The following is a 21,555-nucleotide window of genomic DNA, read 5'->3' on the forward strand; positions in this document are numbered from 1 at the left end:
ATTATTTATTTCTCTATCTACGTATCTAACTATCTAATTTATTTTTACTGCCCCTTGAGGAGCAGGACTACCCCAGAGACAGTGTGTCCAGAGTGGCCAAGGAACTCCAGTAAGATCAAATCAGAGCTATCGGTTGTCTTCCCCGAGTGAAACTCTCTCTCTCTCTCAAATATACATATATATAACTTTTGTTGTCATCATTCAATTTGTGAGGACTGGCCAGAAGTTAAGTTAGTTCATGTAACTTCACAGAAAAGCAGGCAGCGTGTGATGAGAAAGTGGCACCTTCCAATAATGGTGTTTGAGGGCGCTAACACCAGAACTGTCATTATCCTAAAAGAAAAGTTTAGCCTGTGCGTCTGGTTAAAAGTGTTAGGAGATTCAACTATAAAAAGAAGGGGTAGTTTATAATTTCTCTCAGGCCAAGCCTCCACGGGTACCAGTGAGACGGAGTAGAAAGAGCATGTGCCTTCTTACGACATCAGTGTAACCCCGTGTTGCTGAAAATTTCAGTAGATTAAGCTGTTTAAAATACGCCGCAGCTCAGTTTAGTCCTCAGGTAATCGACTATTAATGGAAATTTCCACACTGGATGTTGAGCTTAAAATCTGGGATTACTGCTGCTTTGAGTGCCATTTAGACAGCTGCAAAAACTGCTTACTCTTTTCTTAGAAAGGCCTTCTTTGTCAAGACTACCTGGTTTGAAAGTTTTTCTGTTTGTATTTTTTAAAAACATCTCAAGGGCCAGCTACATTAATTAAGCTCTAAACAGTTGAGGGAGGTGGGGAGTAGGCAAGAGGAGATAACATTTCATACCCTACAGTACAGGCTGGAGTTAATTTCTAAATAGCTGAGGTGAGAGAAAAGGACTTTCCAGGTTAACACGACTGCAAAGCATACGTTTGCATGGCATTTATTTTCACTGTCTTTAAAAGGAATGGAAATCATTTTTACTTTTTTATTGAAATTGGTTCTGGTCATGCCACTCTACACAGCTGAATACAAAGAATCAGAATATTTTACAGCTACTTTTATAATAGAAGAAGCATTTAACTAAGCCCAAAAAAGTAGAGCGTCTGGTCAGGGTTATCAGCAAATTCATAGTAGTTCTTAGAATCCAGGTTCTAGACTGTCTTCTCCCTGAACTAACAGGTTTTCAACTCTCACCACTTATTTCAGAAGATTTTAATTAAAATATTATGCTGATTAATAAATGCTATATAATTGCCAAAAAGAACTTCAGAGCTAATAAAACAAAGAAACCCAATCACATTCAGATTCTGACTTTTCAAGAAAAACCTCCAGTCTGTGACATCAAGTAAAATCTCACTGATACGGTTTTACCTCTGTGTCCCCACCCAAATCTCATCTTGAATTGTACTCGCATAATTCTGTGTTGTGGGAGGAACCTGGTGGGAGACAATTTGAATCATGGGGGTAAGTTTCCCCCATAATGTTCTCGTGGTTGTCAGTAAGTCTCACAAGATCTGATAGTTTTATCAGGGTTTCCTGCTTTTGCATCGTCCTCATTTTCTCTTGCCGCTGCCCTGTAAGAAGTGTCTTTTGCCTCTTGTCATGATTCTGAGTACTCCCCAGCTATGTGGAACTGTAAGTCCAATTAATCCTCTTTTTCTTCCCAATCTTGGGTATGTCTTTACCAGCAGCATGAAAGAAGACCGAGACACCGGTCAAGGCATTGTCTGCAATCACACATGCTGTGAGCCTTGCGTGCAGGAGAAAGAAGAGAAGAAGTAAGATTGTCATAACCTGCTACTGTGACCATCCACTCTACTTCCCACAGATAAATCATTCTGGCTCTATCAATGTGTAATTTTGTGATTACAGAAAATATTCTGAATCTTTAGGTTTATTTCCTTCTATTAAATGAGTGAACCTTTTCAGAGCTCTGTTGTTTTCTGTTTGCTTGCTATTGGGGGAAGGAGAAGGAAGTTATCCCAGCATTAAAATGACTTCTAAGAGGCACTGCACATTGCCTCAACCAGTTCAGGCTCACAAAAGGGGTGAGCAGAAGAAATCAGATGCTGTAAATGTATCTGGAAGCTGTGAAACAAAGAGCACTGTCACCCGACTCTAAGACAAGTATCCCCTCCTGCTTCTTTTCCACAACTCCTATCCCCTGGCACTGAGCTTAGCACAGTTCCGCGGAACATCTTTCCTACTTATTTTTATTTATTTCTTTCTTTAGCAATGGCAGGCTGGAGTGCAGTGGCACAATCTCAGCTCACTGCAACCTCTGCCTCCTGGGTTCAAGCAATTCTTGTGCTTCAGCCTCCCGAGTGGTTGGGACTACAGGCTCACACCATCACACCCAGCTAATTTTTGTATTTTCAGGAGAGACGGGGTTTCACCATGTTGGCCAGAATAGTCTCTATCTCCTGACCCCGTGATCCACCCGCCTCAGTCTCCCAAAGTGCTGGGATTACAGGCCTGAGCCACCAGCCTTTCCTACTTATGATACAGCAGATCTGTCAGTGTCAGACCTATTCTATGCAAGGCATTATTCTAGTTGTAGGGATTATGTCAGTTTAAAAAAAATTCTTATCGGCATGGAGCTATGAGAGGAACCTGAAGAACTTTAAGCAAAGAAATAGTAAAATTATCAAACCTGTATTTTTAAAAGTATCCTGATATTCTTTACATTTCTTGCATTGTTTCACTGGTTATATTTTGTAATTTGGAAAATATCAAATAGAGAACCGCTGGCAATGTAGAGGAGAACTTGGAGGGCGGGCAGGACTGGGTTACTGCTTCAGGGACTGTTTCGACGTGGGATTGGTGAAGAGGAACTGAAGGGAGGGAAAAGGAAAGGGAAGAAGGAGCAGTGAAGAGATTCAAACAATATGAAGACAGTAATATCACTAAGAGAAATTAACTGCAGGTCAGAGAGAAAAAGGTAAACAGGAGAACTTTCAAATACGGGGCTTGGGCAGACACTGGAGAGATGTTTAGAAACATATTAAAAAAAAGAGTGAGATCTAAAATTTTAGTTACTATATAAATACTGTATGCATTACATGTCTCATAAATATGTGCATAGAAATTCATCAAAATGCTAACAGAGGCTGGCTCTGGATGGTAAGTCAATCACTTTTTTAAACATCCTTTTCCAAATATGTACAACTATTAAATATCAATAAAAAACCTTTCCCTATATCTTTGAAATTTATCAAGAATGTGTACTTTTGTATACATTTTGTATATTTTCAAATCATGTTTCTTCCAAAAAGCAGTTTACCTTTAGTAATAAAATTCTATGATTATAAAACTCCTATGAGAAAAGTCAAATGGCAAACCATTCTATATTTCACAAACTTATTAGACTGTCCATAATTCTTATATCTTTGTGAGTTCTCACTAACTACGAGTTTAGTTTATAAGGGTGAAGCAGTCACAGTAATTCTATATTTTCTTTTCTATTCAGGAAATTCACTAGCTGAGATAGGTGACAGAATTCAAAGTAGATATTTTGCTGATAGTAATTTGATTACTCAGTAATCAGTGTAGTCACTTAACAACTGTATACCCCTGCTTTGAGGCATTTCCACAGGTATCTGCATGACTGACTCTCTCACTTCAAATGTCAGCTTCTCAATAAGGCCTATTAGGATTATCCTAATTATAAGAGCAACGTGCCCTCGTCATCGCTGCCACCACCGGTTTTCTGATATTCTTTTACTTGCTTCGTTGTCTTCAATACACTTATCATCTAACATATTACTGGTTAATTATATTTAGTGTGTATCTCACCTTCTAGAATTATAAGCTGCTGAGATCTAATGTGGATTTTTGTTATCTTTATTCCCAAACACATCCCCAACCCCAGCAATGCTTGGTAAATAGTGGATGCTCAAATAAATATTTGTTGAATTAATGCATGTATTAATGAATAAATCCATAAAACAGTAAATGAAAAAACGCAAATGACTAGTTTTTTAAAAAGTACAAAATATTGTTTTACAAATAACCATCACTAATTTTTTTACTTTATTCTAGAAATCACTGATTCCCTGCTTAAACATTTGTAAACACAATTTAGTCTATGGGGTTCAGCAAAGTTCTCTCTTCATAGAAATTTCTGTTATAAGTTTTCCTCCAGATTCAATAAACGTGAGAATTGCTTACACAAATCAAATAACTTCTCTAACTAAATATGTAAAAATTTAAAAGTATAAACTTTACCAGCAAATGATGTAATACTGTTTTAACTTTAGAGATTCCAAACTGTCTCATTTAAAAGTGTTCATTTACTACTGAAGACCAGTGAGAAACTCTATAATTTTTCATCTAAGCACATGATAGGTTGATTTTTTTTTTTAAATCCTTAATAATGAACCACAAGAACAAGGTAAAAGAAGCCAGAAGGCAAAGGCAGTTTGTTCCGAGTTCTGTTTGCGATGCCACACAGTCATAGCGCCATCTGCTGTTCACTGTGCATAAATGCTATAAGGGCTGGTAACGCACAAGTTTTTTGTCAGTTTCTTAAAAATGTTCACCCATACGGATGAAATCATATGAGTGTACGTTTAATTTGATAACAATCACATGCCCAACATGGAAATGTAGAAGTGAAAACTGAGAAATCAATGTAGTATTAGAAAAATAAACCATTTACATAACTCTTAAACAAGAATATTCTTCAAGGAAAAAAAGGACAAAAGCCAAATACGAGTTACTAAAAGAGGAAAAAAATTAAAAGATACTTTAGAACCTTGTTAATGGAGCATTTCAAAATAACAAATTCGATAAGAAGGAAACTATCACATAAAACAATGAGCTCATATTTGAATATCTAAGAATTCGCAGAAGCCCTCTTCACCGACAGACAGCATTATAACAAGGCCTCAGTAAATTAACAACTCCCAGTTAATTACATACATTTTAGTATATTAAACCATGATTATTTTAGCTTATTCAATAGTTTGTAACATGTAAATCTCTTCAGTGGCAATGCAACTGTCCCTACCTTTACGGTGACACTAACATTACTTACTCCAGTAGCATTACTTACTCCAGTAACATTACTTACTCCAGTAGCATTACTTACTCCAGTAGCATTACTGACTCCAGTAGCATTACTTACTCCAGTAGCATTACTTACTCCAGTAGCATTACTGACTCCAGTAGCATTACTTACTCCAGTAACATTACTTACTCCAGTAGCATTACTTACTCCAGTAGCATTACTTACTCCAGTAGCATTACTTACTCCAATAGCATTACTTACTCCAGTAGCATTACTTACTCCAGTAGCATTACTTACTCCAGTAACATTACTTACTCCAGTAGCATTACTTACTCCAGTAGCATTACTTACTCCAGTAACATTACTTACACCAATACAGGCTTTCCCGATATCCTAGGATGTCTCAGCACTTCTGACATAGCCTCTTTTGTCTCTTCCATTCTCTCTTCATCACTTGAATCCACAACAAATATTACCCCAAAGGATTCAGCGAAGTAATTCTTCCAGATTCCCCGAATTCTTTTTCCACCTCCCAAGTCAAAGATGGTGACTTCAAACTTTCCTTGTCTAAGGTTAATTTTTGAAAATCCAACAGTAGGACCTACATCTTCAGGGCATTCTGTTTAAAATTATACAAAAAAAAAAAACAACTTTAGACTTTAATTGGTCATGTTAATTTTTCAAGTAAAATGACACGAAGAGTGCTGTCGCATTTTAGCACCAGTGGGATATTTAGCATATTATACACTTACTTACATATTATACGCAGACTTACACAATAAATATTGTATTAAAGCATACTGGTTTAGCACCAGTGGGATATTTAGCATATTATACACTTACTTACATATTATGCGCAGACTTACACAATAGATATTGTATCAAAGCATACTGGTTTAGCACCAGTGGGATATTTAGCATGTTATACACTTACTTACATATTATACGCAGACTTACACAATAGATATTGTATCAAAGCATACTGGTTTAGCACCAGTGGGATATTTAGCATATTATACACTTACTTACATATTATACGCAGACTTACACAATAAATATTGTATTAAAGCATACTGGTTTAGCACCAGTGGGATATTTAGCATATTATACACTTACTTACATATTATGCGCAGACTTACACAATAGATATTGTATCAAAGCATACTGGTTTAGCACCAGTGGGATATTTAGCATATTATACACTTACTTACATATTATACGCAGACTTACACAATAGATATTGTATTAAAGCATACTGGTTTAGCACCAGTGGGATATTTAGCATATTATACACTTACTTACATATTATACGCAGACTTACACAATAGATATTGTATCAAAGCATACTGGTTTAGCACCAGTGGGATATTTAGCATGTTATACACTTACTTACATATTATGCGCAGACTTACACAATAGATATTGTATTAAAGCATACTGGTTTAGCACCAAGAGGGATATTTAGCATATTATACACTTACTTACATATTATACGCATACTTACACAATAGATATTGTATCAAAGCATACTGGTTTAGCACCAGTGGGATATTTAGCATGTTATACACTTACTTACATATTATACGCAGACTTACACAATAGATATTGTATCAAAGCATACTGGTTTAGCACCAGTGGGATATTTAGCATATTATACACTTACTTACATATTATACGCAGACTTACACAATAGATATTGTATCAAAGCATACTGGTTTAGCACCAGTGGGATATTTAGCATATTATACACTTACTTACATATTATGCGCAGACTTACACAATAGATATTGTATCAAAGCATACTGGTTTAGCACCAAGAGGGATATTTAGCATATTATACACTTACTTACATATTATACGCAGACTTACACAATAGATATTGTATCAAAGCATACTGGTTTAGCACCAAGAGGGATATTTAGCATGTTATACACTTACTTACATATTATGCGCAGACTTACACAATAGATATTGTATCAAAGCATACTGGTTTAGCACCAGTGGGATATTTAGCATATTATACACTTACTTACATATTATACGCAGACTTACACAATAGATATTGTATCAAAGCATACTGGTTTAGCACCAAGAGGGATATTTAGCATGTTATACACTTACTTACATATTATGCGCAGACTTACACAATAGATATTGTATTAAAGCATACTGGTTTAGCACCAGTGGGATATTTAGCATATTATACACTTACTTACATATTATACGCAGACTTACACAATAGATATTGTATCAAAGCATACTGGTTTAGCACCAAGAGGGATATTTAGCATGTTATACACTTACTTACATATTATGCGCAGACTTACACAATAGATATTGTATCAAAGCATACTGGTTTAGCACCAGTGGGATATTTAGCATGTTATACACTTACTTACATATTATGCGCAGACTTACACAATAGATATTGTATCAAAGCATACTGGTTTAGCACCAAGAGGGATATTTAGCATATTATACACTTACTTACATATTATGCGCAGACTTACACAATAGATATTGTATCAAAGCATACTGGTTTAGCACCAAGAGGGATATTTAGCATATTATACACTTACTTACATATTATGCGCAGACTTACACAATAGATATTGTATCAAAGCATACTGGTTTGGCAACAGGCCAGAATATCAAACTAGAAATTTACTCCATGCAGATAGGAATCTTTTTTCCCCTGATATAACACCTGCACCTAGCATGTAATCAGTACTTAGTAAGCGTCTGTTGAATTAATAAATGAATAAACTCTTGCCTTTATGGCTATTTACTGTCCAAGTTACAAACAAGAAAAATGTCAACCTTTCAATACCATAGCCATCCACAGGGGCTGTTACAACATCTGGAGTTATAAAGAAAACCACGAACACTCAGAGAATAGAAGAGCTTAGAAGAATGAGAGAAGCTATAAATAATAAGACCACTCTTCTTTTAATTAGCCAAATTAAAGCTATATTTGCAACGAAGAGACCGTTAAGGGCAGCTTGCAACAAAAAGTAGATTTCCTTTTTTCTAGAGAAACCTATTTTGGCTGTTCCAGTAAATACGTCAGTGAATTTTTCTGGATTTCTATGAAAACACGAAGAAGGTACAGGATGTATAGGAACTGCCAAGGAGTGATAATGACAGCAAGAGATTTAAGATACCCAAGGATCATAAAAGACGTCCTAGGAGAGACGGAGTTTAGGCTTTCCAGCTGTGTAGGAGTGAACCAGGCAGAAGAGGAAGGGTAACGGCAGAGTAAAGGAATAAGAACTAACTGAACACTGCCTGCAGCACATCCTTAGGATCATGAACGCAAACAGAAGAGCGTCCTGAAGACAGAGAACAAGGGGCCACTGAAAAGATCTGGTAGACCAATGATGGAATTAAGGTGACGGAAATAGTGTTTTATTAAGATCCATCTTGCAAAGTCTCTAGACTGACCGGAAGTGACGGTGATAGCCTCTTTTCAGAGAGCCATGAAAATAAAGGAAGAGAAAAGAAAGAACTCATGAACCATTCATAGAACCTGCTGACTCATGGCTGTAGAGAAGAGTTCAAGCTTCATGTTTGTCTCTCCCATTTCTTCTTCATCAGTGGAATTCACTATAAATATTATCCCACAGGACACTGTTCAGAGCTGCATGATCAGAACAATAGACACAAGACACATGAAACTTTTTAAATTTAAATAAACTAAATTAAAAATTCATTTTCTTGGTTGTATCAGTCATATTTCAAGTTTTCAAAAGCCATATGTGGTGGCTGGGTACAGTAGCCCAGGCCTGTAATCTCAGCACTTTGAGAAGCAGAGGCGAAAGGATCGCCTAAGATCAGGAATTTGAGACCGGCCTGGGTAACATCTAGAGCTAAAAAAAAAAAAGCCACATGTGGCTAGTGGTCCACCCTACTGGACAGAGCCAATAAGGAACATTTCTATCATGGCAGAAAGTTCTATTGAACACCACCGGTGTTTAGAGGGTCTTATTCCCACATTTAGCAAAACATTTGCTATTACAGATTCATTTGAAACACATTCGCTGGACTTATGTGTGACTGAGAAACAAGCTTACAATACACCAATCTCTTGGTAAACACCTTAGGGAAGTTTACACAGCACCTGAGAAACTTAAGAGCCACTACAAGTCATACTTTTGCTAATACTTTCATTATCTAGAAAGAGAAAAAGGTAAAGGTAGACATATAAGCAGCATGATTTCCCAGAAACAGGATTGCACTAGACATTTTAAAATGTGGTCTAAGCCTAACCAGAACTAGTTTGTGTGAATAGAACAGGCAGCTGTCTTTCAGTACGAATAGAGAGGAATCCCAGGAAATCATCAGTGAAACAAATCAGCTATGCTGAAACAGGAATAAGGGGACTAACATGTATCAAACACCTCCTGGTACCAGGACTCTGTGAGGCATCAAGGGTGCAAAGATGAGTAAGATATGACTGCTGTCCTCACGGTACAATGTAATACAGAGAAGCAGAATACTAACAGGAGCAACACAGGATTTGTTATGTTCTTTAAACAAAATAACCTAGAGACGATAGTGTATAGGAATTCAAGGGAAGGAAGGTGAAAAGAAGGAGGGGCGAGTTATGGTCTAGAAAGGCTTTCAGAGCAGAAATAAAAGCTTGGAATGAAGACTTCATTGCAAGTGAACACATAAAAGCTACATAATTGTAACAGAGAACGGAGAACTATATTTTAGGCAGAGGGAGCAATGTAAGCACAGATAAAATGATGGCACTATGCCCAGTAAGCCAATTCAGATGAAGAAATTTTTTTCAAGGTTACATGGCAGGCAGAGGCAGGCCTCAAACAAAGGTCTTCAGGACTTCCAAAGCCTGTTTCTTTTGACACATGGAACACCTTCTACTCCTTCCTCAGGTTCCTAACTCAGCATTTGTGTTTCACAATTTAAATGTTTGGCTACAACTTTTCCATAAATCCTTCTCTGACAATTCCTCCTACCTCTACTGTCACCTTTACCTCTAACATAATACTCTGTCTTCTGCAGTCTTCACATTAGCTAATACCTTCTCAACACATGGGACCATGTCTTTGTATCCTCAAAACTCAGCAAAAAGCATGTAGGGCTCGATACTACACCACCAAACCACTGAGATAACTGAAGCTGCTGTCCCATACATCCATCCTTTCTCCTGTCCTTCCATATATTTATCAATCTATCCTTGTACATATTTAGGGCCTCTTATAGATGAGAAATCACACAAGAACCAGGAACACAAAGATATATGGTCCCCAATTCTGAGAATTTCAGTAAAGGATACGTGGTAAGACATAATCTCTATAAAGTCCAAAATAAAATGCAAATATATAATCAATACATTTTTGAGCATTTCTTATAAGCTAAGTAATATGCATGGTTCTAGAAATACAAAGATTTATAAAATCCATCTTCTGATCTCATAGTGCTCTTAGTCTATTGGGGAAATATGTATATATATAATAACTACATATAAAACACACACACGCACATATATATACAAGTAACTATAATTTGCTTTTTTCTCTTCACATGTAACTACAATATAATGAAGACATGTGAATATCCAACAATGCTAGGGACCAAGCCACACAAGTAATTTGCATACCAAAAATAACAATAGTTCCCTATTAGGAAACATCATTTGACAGTCAGAGAATCCCAGATTTTGTAAATCTAGGCTCATGACTGCTTATGACAGACTACAATCCCCAACTACTATGGCAGGCAGGGGTGGCCATGAGAGGAGGCTGCTAGTGACGTGCTGTTAAGTATCTGCAGGAGGAAAGCCCTGATACGTGCGCGGTATCTGCCAGCTTCACAGTGTAAATGCTTCAACCAAGGCCCATCTCAAACCAGCAATGAGCGGTACCTGAACACGGAGTTGGGAAGAGAGATGCATAATCGTCCCTCTCTAGTTGACAATGAGCCAGGATGAACAGCAGGTGCAGAACACCGCCGCTTCTAGTCAATGGCTGTGAACTAAAATGATGCAGCAGCTCCTGGCTCAGCTCCTAAAGGAAAGGAGGATGGCCTCCCCTTCCCCTTTACCTCTTCCTTCTAGCTGAAATGCCCATTTTGTAGTGAACTGCCTTTGACCATGCGGCTGAGGGAGAACACAGGGGGATGGCAAAGCAAAAGAACAAAGAGCAGATCACTAACACCACGGAGCTGCCAAACCTGTCCTCGACTACTTTTGCCCAGGCTCTAATGAGAAAGAAAGAAAACCTCTATCTCACTGAACCACTGTTAGTTCAGCCTCTGTCAGAACAACTGAACCTGTGTCCAACTAATACAATTACTGGCAACCATGAAGAAGAGAAGTCGATTTGAAGAAGAAAAGTTCCAGGAAGAAGTGTTGTTTTTATATCAAGATGCTATTGAGGGCTGGGCGCAGTGGCTCACGCCTGTAATCCCAGCACGTTGGGAGGCCGAGGCAGGTGGATCACAAGGTCAAGAGATCAAGACCAGACAAAAACCCCGTTCTCTACTAAAAATACCAAAATTAGCTGGGCGTGGTGGCACACACCTGTAATCCTAGCTACCCAGGAGGCTGAGGCAAGAGAATTTCTTGAACCCAGGCGACGAAGGTTGAGTGAGCCGAGATCGCACCACTGCACTCCAGCCTGGGTGACAGAGTATGACTCTATCTCAAAAAAAAAAAAAAAAAAAAAAAAAGAAAGAAAAATTTGTGGCTTGTATAAATTATGGTAAAATTTTTTTTAAAATCCATATATAAATGAGCATGGCCAAGCTCCACTGAAAGTTTATTTGTGGCACTGAAATTTTATAATTTTCATGTATTATAAAATATTTTTCTTTTAATTTTTTTCAGTCATTTAAAATGCAAATCACATTCTTAGCTTGTGGGCCATACAAAAACAAGTGGCAAACCAGATTTGACCTGGAGGCCATGACCCCTTATCTAACCTCCTTTTATCCATTCTGGTAAAGCCTGACATTCATGGACACAGGCACCTAAGAATGTGCTAATCAGATTACCTAATTTATTATGTGTACTGAGTGTGCTCAGCACATCCTCTTTCCTTTCCCTTATGTATTCCACCTCCACATATCCCTCAGGTCCTTTTTCTGAGTCCAAAATGCTTAACGCCAAAGCTGCCGTCAACTCTGAGCCCCACCCCCGTTCTCTGTTTGTCCTTCATCCCATATTTACTCTTCAATTTCTTACTTGGAAATCTTTTTAAGACTCCAATTTCATAGAACTATTTGAAGCTTCCTAGATTTAAGTCTGCTCTTGCCTTTATATTTTTATGTTGTCCCACTTATCTAACTAGAAAGAATGTCTACTGGTCTTTTATCTCTGCTTCTTTTCCTACTTTTCGGCCTTTTATTTTTTTTCATTTCCATGTGAAATTGAGAAAAAGTTATCTGCTAGCTTCTTTTCAGACGTGTCTCCCTCCTCTCTGACTGCATTGCCATTGCCTAAATCCAAACCCTCAGTTTCTTTCATCTGTAGTGCCACAATAGCTTCTTCTTTATATTCGTATTCTATTTATTTATTTCTAATTTTTTGGAGTTGTGTTCACTATGTTGCCCAGGATGGTCCTCAAGTGATCCTCCTGCGTGCGTGTGTGTGTGTGTGTGTGTGTGTGTGTGTGTTTAGAGACAGGGTCTCACTTTGTCACCCAGGCTGAAGTTCAGTGGCGTGATCACAGCTCACTGTAATCTCAGACTCCTGGGCTTGAGCCATCCTCCTGTCTCAGCCTCTAGAGTAGCTAGACTAGAAATGTGCCACAGGCAAATGAATGCCTGGCTAATTTGTTTATTCATGATAGCTATTTTTTCCTCTTTTATTTTTGTGAGTACATAGTAGGTGTATATATTATGAGGTACATGAGGTATTTCTGTATAGGCGTGCAATGCATAATGATTTCATCATGAAAAATTGGGCATCTATTCCCTGAAGCCTTTGTTCTTTGTGTTACTCTTTCAGTTGTTTTTAAATGTTCAAGTAAATTATTATTGACTACGGTCTCCCTGTTGTGCTTTCAAATACTAGGTTTTATTCATTCCATTTTTTGTTTTCACAACAGCTTCCTTTTTTTGAGACAAAGCCTTACTCTGCTGCCAGGCTGGAGTGCAGTGGTGCAATCTCGGCTCACTGTAACCTCGGCCTCCCGGGTTCAAGCAATTCTCCTGCCTCAGCCTCCCGAGTAGCTGGGACTCAGGCATGCACCACCATGCCCAGCTGATTTTTACATTTTTAGTAGAGGCGGGGTTTCACCATGTTGGCCAGGATGGTCTTGATCTCTTGACCTCATGATCTGCCTGCCTCGGTCTCCCAAAGTGCTGGGATTACAGGCATGAGCCACTGAGCCCAGCCTGTATACAGATCATCTATGGCTGTTTTCACACCACAGTGTCAAAGCTTTGTAGTTCGGAAACAGAATATATGACCACACGGTCTAAAATATTTGCTATCAAGCCCTTTACAGAAAAAGTTTGCTGAACACTGGTTTAAATAAAGATGATGAGCGCTCTGTGAAGACATAACATAGAAGACAGCATAAACACATAAACAATTTTCCAGGCTTTAGGAAAATTCATCCACAATAATAGGTACTTAATGCTATACCGTAGCATTTGAGATGAGAAAATGCTTTTCTCCAACGGTGAGTTTTGCAACCTGTTAATAAACGCCCTCCACTATTTAGTAAGCATGATATCTTACTGCAATCGTCAGTTTCCAGAAACAAATACACGTTACGCTTTTCTCTCAGTTCTTACCCTTTAGATCAGTGGTCCTCAACCTTTTTGGCATCAGGGACCAGTTTTGTGAAAGATGGTTTTTCCATAGACTGGAGGGTGGAGCTGGTTTCGGCATGATTCAAGCACATTACATTTATAGCGCACTTTATTTCTATTACTATTACATTGTAACACAAAACTCACCATAATGTAGAGTCAGTGCGACTCCTAAGCTTGTTTTCCAGCAACTAGATGGTCCCATCTGGGAGTGAGGGGAGACACTGACAGATCATCAGGCATTAGATTCTTTCTCATAAGGAGCACATAACCTAGACCGCTTGCATGTGCGGTTCACATAGGGTTCATGGTCCTAAGAATCTAATGCCACCACTGATCTGACAGGAGGTGGCGCTCAGGCAGTAACGCAAGCGGTGGAGAGAGGCTGCAAACACAGAGCTTCGCTCACCGGCCTGCCGCTTACTTACGTCCTGCTTTGCAGCCTGGTTCCTGACAGGCCACAGCCCCAGGGTCGGGGACCCACTTTGGATGCATGACTAGTGATTCTAGGTGCCCAACAAAGTCACTAAGCACAGACACTGCTATACTGTAGCACAAAGCATTACATTAAGATTAGCTGGCCGGGCTGGGCGTGGTGGCTCATGCTTGTAATCCTAGTACCCTTGAGGGCCAAGGCAGAAGGAGAGCTTGCGGCCAGGCTTTCCAGACCAGCTTGGGCAACATGGGGAGACCCCATCTCTACCAAAAAAACCCTAATAAACTAAAAATTAAAAAAAAAAAAAGATTAGCCAGCATTCAATGAGATACACTCAATCTGATGTAATATATATGATATATATCCAACATTCAATGAGATGCAGTATGTATGATATAAAGCCATTTAATGATACAGAGGTCCTATCTATAACTTCATTATAAAAATTACTTATCATATTACAAAAAGCATCAAGAGATTCACAGAGAACTAAGCTGGCTAACTATACTTCTACCTCTCTTTCATCTAAGCATAGCCATGTGACTAACTTCCGGCCAGGAAAATGTAAGAAGAAGATGAGTATTCTTAAAAGCTGGGGTAGGTCATCTTTTTAACTTCTTCTTCCTATTGTCCAGAATACAGATACTATCCCCCTTAGCACATCAAAGGCCTCAAGGAGCCTGTGCCTCTCTGCATGTATTCAAATCTGAAACATGATAATAATCTGGCCCCATTAAGCCAGAACCTATTTGCCATATGAGTCACAAGTATACAAAGAACATAAAGTAATGGAGTACACAGTGTCTGTACCAAATTACTAGGGAATAAAGCAATTTAACATGAATAAATAATTCAATGATTCGGAATGACTTAACAGAGTTCAGAAAGCAGGGAAATATTTTCAGCTTACCTCCTTGGATTCCCTTTGCCGTTGCGGTTTTACCAGCATTATCAAGTCCCAGCATCACAAGAGTCACCTTTCTTAAAATAACAGAAATTTAAAAATCACTTTCTTTGTCCATTTACTACTAAGGAAAAATGAATGCAAATTCATTAATTCAATCAACTTTTAAGGAACACCTATTAAGCACAAGAAAATCTGCTGGACGCTCGGGGGCACAATGAGGAATAAAATAAAGATTCAAAAGCAAATTCATGAAAAATACTTTTAAAGGATCATCCTTTTGTTCTCTAAGCAAACAAAGTAAAACTGTACGATAGATAATCCAAAGGACAGAGAATATGGGAAAGAAGGAAGACAAAAAGGGAGGCAGGATTCAATTTTCTAGTTACTTCAAAGCTAACTAATTATCACAAGTCGGTTTATCTTATGAAAGTACATAACTTTTTAAATATGTAGACCTTACTAAGTATAAATTTATATATAATAACAAAAGTATGAAGTGCTAACACTTTGAAAGACAGTTACTACAATTGTAAACTTTAAAACATTTATCATGATACAGCTAAACTCCACAGACAAAAAAAAAAAAATATCTACTTCAACTTTAATACTGAAGGAACCTAAGTCCAGATAAATTGTTACCTGGTCAAAGGTCACGCAATGTAACTATACTTAAAGAGTCAGAACCAGAACTTAATTTACCTAACTCGTAAGGACTTAAATGTGAGACAGGTATGAAAGAACAAACCCATTATACTGCTCCTAGTCCTATTAACTTGGTGACTCAGTTTCCCACTACATAGTCATTTCTGTTCCAGGTTGAACTTTGCACAATATAAGAGGTGAAACCGTCCATTACCGTCACGGATTTGGAAATGAAAACTGCTTTAAGAATACACAGGAAAAGAAAGGCATGGCTTGGCACAACTGCCATATTTAGACCATGGGGTATGGCCACTCTCCAATCGAGTATACTTATTCCTCTTTAGCAATCATCCCATAGAGGATTCAAAACAGAATTTATATGGCTATAAAGGGTGTTCCTTCATTTCTCTAGGCTTTGCTCTTTTGGATTTGTAAAAAAAAATTAAGGTGTACTCAAAAGGGCCATATAACAAAGACAGAAGACAGAGGTGAGGAGTGTGAGACAGTCTAGTTATGGGTCACACACTGTCAGTCTGGCAAGAGCCAAATGGGCAATTTATTAAATAAACAGTCACTGACCATCTTCTATATACCAGACACCAGTGTTCTAGGTCCTTGAGATACACGGGTTTATTACAGCAACCACCACCATAATAAAAGAAACAAAAACAGATAAAGAAATTCTTCTGGCCGGCGCGGTGGCTCACCCCTGTAATCCCAGCACTTTGGGAGGCCGAGGCGGGTGGATCACAAGGTCAAGTGATCGAGACCATCTTGGTCAACATGGTGAAACCCCTTCTCTACTAAAAATACAAAAATTAGCTGGACATGGTGGCACATGCCTGTAATCCCGGCTACTCAGCAGGCTGAGGCAGGAGAATTGCCTGAACCCAGGAGGCGGAAGTTGTGGTGAGCCAAGATTGCACCACTGCACTCCAGCCTGGGTAACAAGAGCAAAACTCCGTCTTTTGGGGAAAAAAAAAAAATAATTAAAAAATAATAATAATAATAAAAAAGAAATTCTTCCTTAAGCTTACACTTTAGTGACAAGACACAGACACTAACAATATGATAAATAAGTAAAGCATAAATTTTAAAGTATATTAGAAAGTAATTAGGTACTGTGGGGAAAAAATAGAGTAGAACAGGGAACAGGGAACCAAAGATAGGGGTGGGAGGTGGGGACAGTTTTATACAGAGAGATCAAGGCAGTCCTCATTCAGTAGGCAAAATCTGAGCAAGGACTTGAAGGAGGGAGGGCGTTATGCATTACATCCAGGGCAAAAGAGAACAGACACTTAGTACAGAAATGCAGGAAGGTCCAAGAATCAGCAAGGAAGCCACTATGACAAAACCAAGTGAGACAGGAGCAGAACAGGAAGGAAGCCAGGAAGTCAGAGACACATCAGAGACCAGTTCCCGCAGCCCACCGGGCAATGTGAGAATTCTCACTTCTACTACGAGTAAAATGAATTTACTTTCCATTATTAATTTCCTTTGTTATCTAGGAGTCTTTACCTTTTCTGGATGTTTCAACCATCCCATATCTAGCATGGGAAATAAACAGAAGCTGTGTCTATACTTGACTCAGTGTGAGAATAAGGTAAATAACAATAAACAGCACTCCAGGGCCCCATTCTCAATTGGCTGGTGGTGAAGCCAGTGGGAATGCCACAAAGACCCACAGCAGATTATAAATTTATGGAGAAGAGGTAGTTGGCAAGGTCTAGGAACCTCTATCCATCTAGAAATGCACCTGCATTATCAAATATAAAAAATATGAATTTAATTCCTAAGGAAGCTATAAGATATTTAGAATATAATTTTATTATTTGTTTGAAGAATTCGTAATTATGAATTAAATAATTCACAGAACTATCAAAGAACAAGATTTAAGTACAAAATAACTTCCAAAACAAAATATAGTCAATGACCATGCAGAGAAAATGGATAATGTAGCATTTAAAATGAGTAGCTTAGCAAAGCACAGAGGCGGATCCTTGTAGTCCCAGCCACTCCAGAGGCTGGGCAGAAGGACTGCTTGATCTGGCATGTAAAGGCTGTAGTGAGCCATGATTGTGCCACTGCACTAAAGCCTGGGCAACAGAGCAAGACCCTGTCTCAAAAATAAAACAGGCCAGGCGTGGTGGCTCATACCTATAACACCAGCACTTTGGGGGGCTAAGGTGGGCAGATCACTTTGAGCTCAGGAGCTCAAAACCAGCTTAAGCAACATGACAAAACCCCATCTCTACTAAAAATACGAAAATTAGCTGGGCATGGTAGCACACACCTGTAATCCCAGCTACTCAGGAGGCTGAAGCTAGAGAATCACTTCAACCCAGGAGGGAGAAGTTGAAGTGAGCCAAGATCGCACCCCTGCACTCCAACCTGGGCATCAGAGCAAGACTGTGTCTCTAAAATAAAATAAAATAAAATAAAAAACAAGTCAGGCCAGGCCAGGCCTCGTGGTTCATGCCTGTAATCTCAGCACTTTGGGAAGTTGAGGAGGGCAGATCACTTGATCCCAGGAGCTGAAGACCAGCCTGGACAACATGGCGAAACCCTGTCACTACAAAAAAACAAAAAACAAAAAACTAGCCAGGTATAGTGGTGCACACCTGTAGTCCCAACTACCTGGGAGACTGACCTGCAAGAATCGCTTGAACCCGGGAGGCGGAGGTTGCAGTGAAACGAAACCACACCACTTGCACTCCAACCTGGGCAACAGAGTGAGACGCTGTCTCAAGAAATAAAATAAAACAAAACAAAATAAAAGTACGAAATAAATATTTTAGGTAATTCAAGTTACTAGAGATACAATGAATTGAACTAAAGTAATGATAATATTACAGCTAATTCAATTGTTCTTTACGTATAATGCATTTCAAGATCAACAGTGCTTTAAACATTACCATGAACCAAAGCAATTACTATTGGGGAATAAATCCCTGTTTTCTACTAGTTTATATCATATATTCCATAAATATTAAGCACCTATTACATAGCAGCAAATAAACATCCACAATTCTCAGGTCTCATAAACCTTAGAGCCTAGCAAGAAAACAGGCACTAGAGGGGTATAATTCCAGTAACATGTGATAACTGTTATAAATAACGGGAAGCAGTAGCAGTCCTAACGGTAGGGAGCAGCCCACAGAGCCTACTCTGGAAGCCAGAGAAGACAGTACCACTAATAAACAAAGAAGCACCAGTGGAGTCGGCAGTTCCTGGAAACATCACGAAACTTTTTCATATCTCTTATGAGTCACAGTAAAAATTCTCTGATCTACCTTTTTATGAAAAACAACCCCTTGTTCTCTATTACATGGAGTATCTATGATTGTCAAGATTTCAGTTTTTTTAAAAAAACGAACATCTAAATACATATCATCTACTGTGCATTTTGAAACATTGTTCCTAAAGCCACCAAGAGAGTTAGCTCTTACCTTAAGAGTCTCTCTTTATAAGCTATTAGGCTCAAACAAACAAAAACGTACTTCAAAGAAGAAAATCACTTTAGAGAATTACAAGAGTGTTGGAACTGGCATAAAATAGTTCTATTTTCACTTTGACTACCTTTGCAACTAGTTAATTTTTAACATTATGTCCTATTCTTTTTTTTTTTTTTTAATTTTTTATTGGATTTTAGGTTTTGGGGTACATGAGCAGAGCATGCAAGACAGTTGCGTAGGTACACACATGGCAGTGTGCATGGCAGTATCGTAGCCAATGAGGTTTATCCGAGGCGCGATTATTGCTAATTGAAAACTTTTCCCAATACCCCTCCGTGACGACTTGCAATATGTCCTATTCTTTAAAAAAAGGCTGTAATTAAATGTTTCGAGGAATAAAGCATTAATGAATAAACATAATAAGCAGTACAAATAAAAACCACAGCGTGAATTACTATAAAGCCTAATAACAATGCATTAAATTCATACTCTCAGGATAGAATGCCATTAAAAGGTTAACATTCACCTAAAACTCAAACTTCTTTGCAACCCTTCAAGGAATAACCTATGTTAAAATATACACGTAGCCATAGCTTTTTAAAAGATGATAAACTGGACGGTCACAGTGGCTCACACCTGTAATCCCAGCAGTACTCTGGGAGGCTGAAGCAGGAGGATCACTCAAGCCCAAGACCAGCTTGGGGAACATAATGAGACTCCGACTCTACAACAACTTTAAAAAAAAAAATTAGCCGGGAATGGTGATGTGTGCCTGCAGTCCTGGCTACTCAGAAGGCTGAGGTGGGAGGACCACTTGAGCGCCATCGAAGCTGCAGTGAACCATGACTACACCACTGCATTGAAGCCTGGGGAACAAAATGAGACTCTGTCATTCATTCATTCATTCATTCATTCATGCATGCGTGCATGCATGCACACATGCATACAAAAAATACGGTAAATTGTTATTGGGAACAGTTTGGCTGTGGTGCTACATGACAACAGAAAGATCAAATAATGCCTCTATCTTTTAGTCTAATGGTTATTTGATCAAATACATTAGCCCTTCAAATTGAAAAAATAATATGCAGTGCTCTTAGGTTTACAGTGTCTAGAAAAGTTGATACTAGCAATAAAAGCAATCATTTAATAATTTGGTGAGAGGATAATTCAATTAAAGCACATTAAGCATTGTGGACACAAAAACGCCTCCGACATCATTTCTGTCCTGAAGTGCTCAGCCTCTAGTGAGAGTGGCTAGAACAGAAATACAAATACATTCTGACACTATGACAGTTCATATGTACGATGATAAAGGAATGCAGAACAAGGGGACTTTATCCAGCCCCAAGTTAGGGCAGAAGTCAAAGAAGCTTCTTAAACAAGGCAATGCCTAAACTAAGTTCTTAAAGTGAGAAATTAGCCAAGCAAGGGAAAGGTGAAAACGGAAGGAAGATGAAGGGATTCCAGACTGAGAACACAGCACAAGAAGATACTGATGATCACGTTACGAGTTGATAAACAAGGGGTGAAGAGCACATCTCAGTACAGCAGCCTTAAACAAAAGAAGAACACGGTCGCAACTCAATACAACTATGCACTGAGTCTAAAGGGAACCTGACATACTTCTACTTAAGGAACCAGTAAATGAGCATTCTTAGTCCAAAAATCTGGAATCTGAAATGCTCCAAAATCCTAAACTTTTTATGCACCAGTATGATGCAACAGTGGAAAATTCCACCCCAACCTCATGTGACAAGTTGGAATCAAACTTGTTATATGCACAAAATTATTTAAAACATTTTATAAAATTACCTTCAGGCTATTGTATACATAACATAAATGAAATCTGTGTTTAGGCTTGGAGGCCATTCCCAAGATACTCTGTTTTGTATATATGCAAATATTCCAAAGTCCAAAAAAAATTTAAAAATCTGACAAATTTTTAGTCCCAAGCATTTTAGCTAAGAGATACTCAACTGGGTTGGGCACAGTGGCTCACGCCTGTAATCCCAGCACTTTGGGAGGATGAGGCAGGTGGATCACTTAAGGTCAAGAGTTTGAGACCACCACCCTGGCAAACATGGTGAAACCCCAACTCTACTAAAAATACAAAAAAATTAGCCAGGCATGGTGATGCACACCTGTAATCCCAGATACTAGGGAGGCTGAGACAGGACAATCACTTGAACCTGGGTAAGATCGTGCCATTGCACTCCAGCCTGGGCGACAGAGCAAGACTTCATCTCAAAAATATAAAAAAAGAGATAGTCAAATTGTATTATCAAATAATTAATGATGTAACCTTTCCAGAAGTTGACAGTGATCACCTCACTCCTAATAT

General features: G+C 38.5%; 1 protein-coding gene and 1 pseudogene across 8 annotated transcripts in view; one reads left to right on the plus strand and one right to left on the minus strand.

Moving 5' to 3' along the window:
• Positions 1 to 21,555, minus strand: part of ARL13B (ARF like GTPase 13B) — an 82,309-nt gene that overhangs the window by 48,330 nt on the left and 12,424 nt on the right. For 2 of the 8 annotated variants that reach the window (XM_054249080.2, XM_054249079.2), the window contains exons 2-4: positions 18,407 to 18,496; positions 15,118 to 15,188; positions 5,354 to 5,603 (exon numbers count right to left, since the gene is read on the minus strand). The exons of 2 other annotated variants lie outside the window; for them this stretch is intronic. In XM_054249080.2, coding sequence (XP_054105055.2) covers positions 5,354 to 5,603; positions 15,118 to 15,188; positions 18,407 to 18,496 — 411 coding nt within the window. The remainder of the gene's footprint in view (positions 1 to 5,353; positions 5,604 to 15,117; positions 15,189 to 18,406; positions 18,497 to 21,555) is intronic. 4 more of the 8 variants (XM_054249082.2, XM_054249081.2, XM_054249086.2 and 1 more) reach the window with 3 other exon arrangements.
• LOC118150039 (U4 spliceosomal RNA) lies at positions 19,461 to 19,582 on the plus strand (annotated as a pseudogene).

The sequence above is a fragment of the Callithrix jacchus genome, chromosome 21, assembly GCF_049354715.1.
Source record: "Callithrix jacchus isolate 240 chromosome 21, calJac240_pri, whole genome shotgun sequence".
NCBI classification, from domain to species: domain Eukaryota; kingdom Metazoa; phylum Chordata; class Mammalia; order Primates; family Cebidae; genus Callithrix; species Callithrix jacchus.